Raw genomic sequence first — 8,943 nt, 5'->3', positions numbered from 1 at the left:
AGGTAAGCATCAACCACTTCTACACTTGCTTTGGTACAAAAAGCTGGTTTCTGTTTGAGCCTGAGAGGAAGAATTTACTTTTCATGGAGCCAGCTTAAACTGATGGCAACAAGGCTCGGCAGCCACTCAGTATGTGCCTTAACTACCTACAGTAAGGTGTGCTCAGTCTGCAGGATCGAGTCCTTCACCCGCACCCCTTGCCACTCCAGTTGCCTCTATCTCATCAGACCCACTGCCAGCCTCCTAGCTGCTAAACAGCAAGGTCCAGCTTCTCAGCTGAGGAGGAACTTCTTGCTTTGGAGCATAAATCTTGATTTAACTTTGAAATACAAGGCTGAATCAAAACATACGGCCTCAAAATACCACTGCAGCAAGGGCAAGTCCAGGCCTGGGTGACACACTGCAGCCACAGCATAACTCAGGCTTTTCTCTCTCCATCTCAGGTTAGTGTCAGGATCATTGAAATTGCTCTGCATTATCTTGCTGGAGTTGCGGGTCTTTTGTTTGTTTTGTTTTTTTAATCAAACTATGTGCAACCACAGGGTGAAAAGGAATCCCACAGAGTTACTATTCAAATGAAAATGTTTTATGGGACACTGTAGTATGAAAAAAAAAAAAAAATCTCAGAGGAAGATGCTAGAGAGCCCCCTAATATGATCACTCTGGACAGCACTCCAATGGCTTTATTCAAACCTTGAAAGAGTACAGTTAGACACGCTGTGGAATGGGAGAAAGCCACAGCGCGACAGCATGACTTTAGAGCCTTGCTCACCTTCAAGAGCATCCTGTCCAGTAGACACTGGCCCCAAGCCAAGGGGTTTACAGGACTGCCTTCACACTGTGAGTCAGGGAGCAAGACTGCTCTCCTGGCCAAGCAATGGAGGGCAACTCAGCTGCTGTCTCTAGGGCCAGCACCACTGTTCCTTCAATGCCGTCCCTGCTCCTCACCACAGCAAGTATTTAGCTGGCTGTGGACAGAGGCACAAGTGCAAACTCACCCATCTGTAGGTTGGACAACTAGGAGATCAGAGCCCTGGTGTGACACCGAGTGTGGATCAAATCCACAGCGTAACTCTTCTGAGGCCACTCACACACAATTCCTAAGGGGGCCCATAAAAGATCGGATACAACCTGAGTGGCCCTGCTCATCAGGCAGTTACATGCTTGCAGCACTCGCCACTCTGGCCAAGAAACAAGCCTCATCTCTTTCACCCTTTCTCATAGTGCCTTCTGTTACTTTACAACACAGGATTCCCACTACAACAGCAATAGCTCTGAATGGCAGCTGAACTCCCTTCCCTTTCACCTGAACAGTTACTGTTTTCATCATCCAACAGACAAAGGAGAGAGAAAAAGCAAAAAGCCTTAGAGAGCTGACTGGTGGGGCTTGGCGGGGAGGACAAGACACCCAGTGAAGCTCCATCCCCTTTCAAATGAAGCTGATGGCTAATGGAGACTAACTCTTAGCTTTTAAATGTCAGCAAGCTGGAAAGGGATTTCCAGGCAAGCAGCCCCAGCTGCCACAAGTACCTCTCACTGATATTGCTTGCCCCAGTTATTAAAGGGGACGAATTAGTGCACTGTGTCAGACAGAGGCAGCTCTTTGCAGAGAGGGATTAAGACTTTGATCTTCCTTCTTTTGACAGCTCCCAGTGAAAATGCCACCAGCTGGGAACACCCAGAGTGTTCAGTGGGGTCCAAACTCACCTTCATCTCCCCAGATCCCCTGCGTTAACATGGGGCTAAGATTAACCTTTCAGAAAAGCTCTCTGAGCCACTCAGAGAGACAAGAAGCAAGATTTTTCTCTCAGTCACAAGAGAAAGCTATAATAAAGACCAAGCACAGCTGCTGGAGGATGTTCTACACTCATGAAGACACACATTTCCCCAGCTTGAAAAGCTAGAGTCAACAGCTGGACAAGCCACACATTTACAGAACATCTTGTGCTTTTCGTTCAGGCCATTTATAAGAGGAACAGCTACGTGAAAATCTTTCTACAAAAACAGCACAGCCTCAGGTCCCCCCACTCACGTGGAGGATGTAATGAGATGTATCCATACACGAGCACAAAGGGCTTAAAGACTCCGCCACTCAAAGTCAGGAGCACAAAAAAAAGTAACTGGGCATTCCCTGTCAGTAAGGTTTGCAATCTTAAAAACAAAAACAAACCAGCAACATGAAGTATGAGCTGTAAAAGACAGCTGTCCCATCCTCTTCACAGAGGGTATGGACAGATGGGCAAGTTAGCTGCAGCACAACCAAAGTGTGAAATTGCACCTACCTTGCAAAGTAACTAATGCCATGTTTACCACGTGATATACACAGGCAAACAGCATGGAGCTGAAGGAAGAAATATTATCACACCCTAGCTCCCTTTACAGTGACACCTCCCCATTGCCCAGACACCTTGAAAGACAAAGTGATTTGCTTGGTGTGACAGGAGAGGGATTAAAAGAATGCCAGTGGAAGCTGAGTGTATTTCAAAGAACAGAGGATTTGCTGTATGCTAAATTTAACATAGTTTTAATTTATATTTTTTTTTACTTTCAAGCCCACACCAATGCACCAATTACAAAAAGACAGTGCTCTCAGACTGAAGCTTGCCATTCTTTATCACTCTTTATTTTAGTTCTCAAAGGAATCTTTCTTTTTTCCTGCCTCCCTTCCTATAAATTAATGCTAAGCTGCAGAACTGGCCAACTTTGACTTACACTTATACTAGCGTAAATCAGGGCTCAACATTAGCCAATATTTAGAAAAAAAATATATTATAGGAACACAAAAAGGAAAGTGATCCAAGTCTCCACCAACACTCAACTACAAACTGAAGCACTAAGACTCAGGAACGCACCTGCTGCTGAATGCAGTGAGTATTGGCTAAGGTTGTACCAAACGGCAAACACATTACCTGAATACAGAAGATGCAGGAAAACACAGATGTCAGCAGGGAAAATTAAAGTCATATACCCAAACAGCCATTACATTCTGCAGAGGAAATTATGTGATAGAGAATATCTGTATTTCAGCAGCAAGGTTCCAACACATGGTGGTCCCAGCGTGCTTGACACAGGGAAGCAAGGGGGTTAAGAATCTGTCAGCTTTAATTCAAGGATAGAAGTCAAAGGCTTCGTATTTTTACCTTGGCTATCGCATATATCCGAGTGCTGGATGGCTCAGAGAGATCCTTCTGGAGATCTGTGATGGCTGGCCAGGCTTTATTCATGGGCAGACGTGAAGTGAAGCCATCTACAGATGGGTGGCACATCCTCAGGGCCTTCTGGAAGCTCTCTTCAAAAGTGCGTCCAATAGCCATGACCTGTAAGGAAGAGCACTTCCGCATTAGCTCTGGTGAGCTGCTGCCCAGCTGTGCCCTGAGTAACAGAGGAGTGCAAATTTAACCCACAAAAACAGACGTACAGAAAGATTACAGCTTTCAGACCTCCTCCCTATGACAGTCCTGTCAGCTTTAAGACAGCTGACTGAGCCTTCGGAGTCCCACTTATAGTCCTGACTCTGCCAATATGACCAACAGGGAGTTTCAGATGAGTGGCTGCTTTGGTGTCCCTATCTGTAAAATACAGGAAGCCACTGCTCTCTTCTGTAAACTGCTCTGAAGCACTTTAGTAGGTGGAAGCATCATGCGGCAGCATGGGTATAGTAACACAGAAGGATATATCTGTTTAACAACCTGTTAGAGATAGAAACGCACTGTGAGAATTCTAAGGTTCAGAAGAAATCTGCTCCTCTCCCTTTAAATTACATTTAACAGTGACTCTCCCCTGTGAGGGCTCTCTTAAAGGATTACTCCTCCTTGGCACAGCCACACTGGGGTTTCCCTCCTTCAATCTTGACATCACATCTAATAAGAAAACAAGCCTTTCTCAGTGGAAATGTGCAAGGCAAGAGAGCCCTTTCTCGAATTTTTACATTTTTATTTCCCAGTGCAATGAAAACCTAACAGCACAAAAATCTTTTCAAACACAATGTTGAAAAATGTCAAAGAAAAAAAATAACATTGTTCTCTCTTTTCTCACAGCACCAGACTCACTGCTCAGCACAACAGAGCTCAGGTCAAAAAAAAAATAATAAAAAACACAAACAAAAAAAACCCAAACAAACAGGCCAGGTCAGACTGTTCAATTAATGGAAAAGCAGTAGGTGCTGCAACCTGGCTTCAAGTTCAGGCCCAGGGAGATGACTGTGTCATACCAACAGAGACCTAGCAGCAAGAAGCATTTTGCTTCAAAGACACCCTCTCCTAGTCACATGTCTTGAAGACGAACCTTTTTGCTGAGTACCTCCATCAGGCTCAAAAGCTTCCCCACCCGCTTTCAGTTCATCCCTTCGCAGTCATAGATCCACACAGTTGGAGCAGCGGCTCTTCCTCTATCTCCTCCCTCCCTCCCTTTACCCAGCACCCTGCCTTGACAAGGATGGGGGGTTCCGGCAGTTCTGCTCTTGTTGACATATAACCACTGGAAGGACTCCACACTTCCTGCAAATGTGTATGGCCAAGAAGCATTTACAGCTGATGGTGCATAAGGCAACTGTATTTAGGAACCTCAGCTCTATGGAGCAGTCCAAAGAGAGGGTTAATATCAGTAACACCTTACAATGACTAAGCAGAGAGGGTTAATATCAGTAACCATCAAGTCAAAAAACCTCGCACTCAAACCACCAAAAAAAGCCCACAAAAAACTAATTTCTATTAAAAGCCAACATTGCTATTGAAAAATCAAGTTCTAATTAATTAATCCTTCCAGTTGTGCTGAAGGCTTATTGTTTGAGCAAGGTAAAATTGATCTTAGGAAGGTCTCACGTGTCAAAATAATTTAATAAAATAGCTGCTTGAAGAGTATTAGGAAAAAAAGGCAGCCAAAAAAAATACACAATTAATTATTTTGCTTTGGTAGCTGATACATAATTAACTAATTAAGTGGGTAATTTACTCATTTTGCTTCATTTCTCTCCTCTTACAACATGGTCTGAAAATGCTGTTATTGTGCTAGACACCTTAAAGTCAAGGTTTAAAAGTCCCTCTGTCACATTCCAGACACAAGAGACTTAATCATGATGATAAGTCAAAACTTCAGAGCAAGATTACAAGTTGTGTTTGGATTTCAAGATCAGAAGTAAGCTGAGATTTGGTAGATGGTTTTAACAGAGAAGACAACTATGGGAACAAACAAGAGCTGTGGCTCATTGGCATCACTGAAAAACTTGACATGCTACAACTCTTGAAGTCATATTCTAATTAACCACCACCACAGTACCCCAAACAACTAACTGTTAAGTCAGCCTCGGGCGATCCAGAATGGTCTTTTCCCTTATGACTCAAACCATTTACAAATCCAAACTGTGATATTCAAGATTATACAGTCCTAACTCGTTTAAATTAATTAATGTGCTGGACAAAAATCATTTGATCTGAATGAGTATCTTCAAAAGCCGTTAGGTCCCTGAAGATAGATACCCTGAGGGTTTCCAAGGAAGAGAAATTACTTTCCCAAGAGGTGGAACCGAAGGGAAGGAGAAGAGTCTTTCACACACCTCTCCCACACTCTTCATGGAGCTTCCAATCTGGTTGGACACATGCTGGAAACGGTCCAAATCCCAGCGAGGTATCTTGGTAACAACGTAATCCAGGCTCGGCTCAAAGCAGGCAGAGGTTTTTCCTGTCACCACATTCTTGATTTCTGGCAAGGGGATCCCCAAGGCAATTTTGGCAGCAATGAATGCTAATGGATCCCTGCCATAGAGAAGAAGTAGAGAACAGTAGAGGGGGAAGTACTTTGCTTTTGCAAATCCCAGGAGTGGATCAAATTAAACAGATGTGAGGTGATTTTCCCTCCTTAATACAACGGAAGGTTATTGTGCTCAAGCACAGCAGGAACTGCCCAGTTTTGTAACTTCACACATCGTAGAGCCTAGATCTGGGACTTGCTTTATTATCTGCAAAGCCACCATTTTAAGTACCTGTCACACCCACAGCGAGATCACATAAACAGAAATGTCTTCCTGCAAGTCTATCAGCCAGAAATCAAAAAAATCAAATGCCCACTGCTCAACATGATGGCTTATCTCTAGTCTGCCACAGCACTTCAACCACCACAAGAGTTGTTGAGAACTGCAAATTAGAGATTAATTTCTGCCTCTCAACAGTATCCGCAAAGTGCAATTAAGAAGCCAATTTTCAAACAGCCTGCTCTGACCATCCTTATCTTGATTAGTTTATGATTAGCCAACAAAACAAAGCCAGCAATACCGTTTGCATCAGTCTGACAGGCAGTTCATTAGTAACTGTGTCCTCCGGGTCCCAGAGATGATTTGCAGTCAACATATGGATACAGTGGATGTGCTTTGTAAGGACAGCTATTAGGCTCCCCCACCACACACCTCCTGGGAGTCTTTCCGTTTGCAGTAACAGAATGGGCAGGCTGGAACAGACCTGGAGGGCTCACAAGGCCCTTCTTCCATCTCCCAGTAGGACTGACTCTCCATGGGTCAACCCCAGAAGATGCTGACAAGAACTGTTCTCAGAAGCTTCCCGGGCAGAAATCCACACCTCACTGATCTGACCGCTCCAGAGCTCTCCTAACAGCCAACTTCAGTCTTTCTCACTGCAAATTAGGCCTGCGCCTCTTTCTCTTAACTGCATGGAGAGCAGATGCAGGAATTCTCCCTTCTTGCAGCTCTCACTTATTTAAATACTACACTGATGCAAGTCCCTTATTGTAATTCTCTCTTTCTGTTCTTTCCTCAGTCTTTGTTGATGTATTTGCTTGTTCTGTAGTACTTGGGGGGTTTTAAGTAATCTTACCCTGTCGCCTTGGAGGCCAAAGCTGAACTTCTCGAGAGTCTGGCATTAACTTCAATGATGTAGTACTCCAGCGAAGTTGGATGCAGAGCAAACTGGATATTACACTCTCCCACGATGCCCAAATGTCGGACAACTTTGATGGCACGATCCCTCAGCATCTGAAACTCCTCGTTAGTGAGTGTCTGGCTTGGAGCCACTACAACAGAATCTCCTGTTTGTCACAAGGCAGCAGAGAAGGAATATGAGAAGCATCTTAGTGGCAGTAAATTCTAGCCACACAGGTCACTTTCTTTACTAATCCACTGCTAGCAATGAAGTTACCACAAACATTCACCAACTGTGGATGCACAGTTGATGAAAAGCACAGATAGTGAGAAGCCTAGAGTTGGACAGGCCGGGTAATCTTACAGAAAAGGGGATTATCGGGGTAGGTTTAGCTTAACAATATCTGTTTCCACCCCTAGCTGACTGCATCCAAGATCTGAAGAGTATTTCTAGGGCCCACTTCATCAATCACGAAGCTCCGTCAGTAACAGAAAGGCAGGAAGGCCCTGCATAAAAAAGTCAGAGCCATTTCCAGTGAGCCACCCTGTACCCAAGCCTACCTGTGTGGACTCCCATAGCATCAATGTTTTCCATATTGCAGACAGCAATACAGTTATCAGCAGCATCTCTCACAACTTCATACTCTATCTCCTTCCAGCCAACAACCGACTTTTCCACCAGAATTTGGTTAGTCATTGCAAATGCCTGGGTATATGTTAGTGAAAATAAGCAGTAAAAAAGAAAACCTTATTAGAACATGTTCCATATTTAAGACTTCTGTGGCCTATCTCCAGACATCCCAGGCCAACATGAAAATGTAAAGAGGAAGACAAGCAAAATTCATAGCAACGATGACAAGCACTTTATATTTCTAATTGCATTAGCTTCATTTGAAAGGCACATAAAATATTTATGTGGTCTGATGGAAAAAAAGGCAGGGCATGTGAGCTCGTAATGGCATATAAATAACAAATAGGAATATAAAAACATGTAAGGCTTCAATCATGCAACAGACACATGCTTTTGTTTTTCTATGTGGGCAGCCTCCCAGACTTCAGCAGCAGAACTCTGCGGAAAGCTAAATGACTAAGTGATGGGGAGTGTGGGCGTCAGCAAACACTACCTAATTAATAGCACTAATAACGCTGCTTATCATTGGCATACTAACCAGAAGCAAGATTCATGATTTATTCTTAAACTAATCTTGAGAGCATTCCCCAGCACAAGAGGCAAAAATGAAAAATATAGTTTGTTGGTAAATGAGCATAATCTAAATGAGTAAATGGCTTTAATATCAGCAGATGAAAAACATTAATCAATTCTCGCTTAAAAACCTAGAACGTAATGGTCACATCATCAATCCTTCCTTTAGCAAAGATTCTTCAGTCCAGTCCCCTCTGTACCTAGCTCAAGCTGTTATTCAAACGTTGCCCTTAGCTCAGTTGCCAAACTCACATCGCCCACACCCCATCCCCTCAAAAAAAAGAAAAACAGTTTGAGGAGTGACTGACACTGACACTTTTCACCTGGCCTAAGCAGGTGCTGAATTTGGGGTGATGTAGGGAGAACATCTCACCATGCTTGTAAAATGATCTACATTGCTCCTGTGTTACTGTCTGTGGCCTTCTCTCACTCAAAATGAGCAGACTCAGGAGACATGAGCTCAAGGCCAGATTTCCAACTGAAGTACTCTATTTCACTCTATCATTAAAAATGCTGAAGCTCTTTTAGTATAATTTTTGAGAAAATGAAAACATTCACTTCAAAAGTAACGACAATCAGCACCATTTGCTCCTGAAAGTAAGTGAATACAGTCTACTATGTTTCTTTTCAGACCAAAATAGCTGAAACACTTGCTCAAATTATAACTTATTTCTCATGATCTGCCACTTAAACATTCTCATTACCCAAGTCATCATGAATTATGAGAAGAGAGCATTAGAAGGAACAAGATAACATCTTCCAGGTAAGATCAAAGGTTGCGTATGTATAGAATTATAGAACTGTCAGGGTTGGAAGGTACCTTAAAGGTCATCTAGTTCCAACCCTCTCGCCATGGGCAGGGACATCCCCCACT

The 8,943-nt window shown here is 43.4% G+C and overlaps 1 protein-coding gene across 1 annotated transcript in view; it reads right to left on the bottom strand.

Annotated features, from left to right (window-relative positions):
- The window catches only part of CPS1 (carbamoyl-phosphate synthase 1, mitochondrial), a gene marked incomplete at its 5' end in the record, with an annotated part of 54,031 nt that extends 46,460 nt beyond the window's left edge, over nucleotides 1–7,571 (bottom strand). The window contains 4 exons of the mRNA XM_009875603.1: nucleotides 3,141–3,317; nucleotides 5,552–5,750; nucleotides 6,822–7,032; nucleotides 7,427–7,571. Coding sequence (XP_009873905.1) covers nucleotides 3,141–3,317; nucleotides 5,552–5,750; nucleotides 6,822–7,032; nucleotides 7,427–7,571 — 732 coding nt within the window. The remainder of the gene's footprint in view (nucleotides 1–3,140; nucleotides 3,318–5,551; nucleotides 5,751–6,821; nucleotides 7,033–7,426) is intronic.
- Between the last annotated feature and the right edge of the window lie 1,372 nt (nucleotides 7,572–8,943).

The sequence above is a fragment of the Apaloderma vittatum genome, unplaced genomic scaffold, assembly GCF_000703405.1.
Source record: "Apaloderma vittatum isolate BGI_N311 unplaced genomic scaffold, ASM70340v1 scaffold18568, whole genome shotgun sequence".
In the NCBI taxonomy this organism is placed as follows: Eukaryota; Metazoa; Chordata; class Aves; order Trogoniformes; family Trogonidae; genus Apaloderma; species Apaloderma vittatum.
This window is presented reverse-complemented; position numbering and strand designations above follow the sequence as displayed.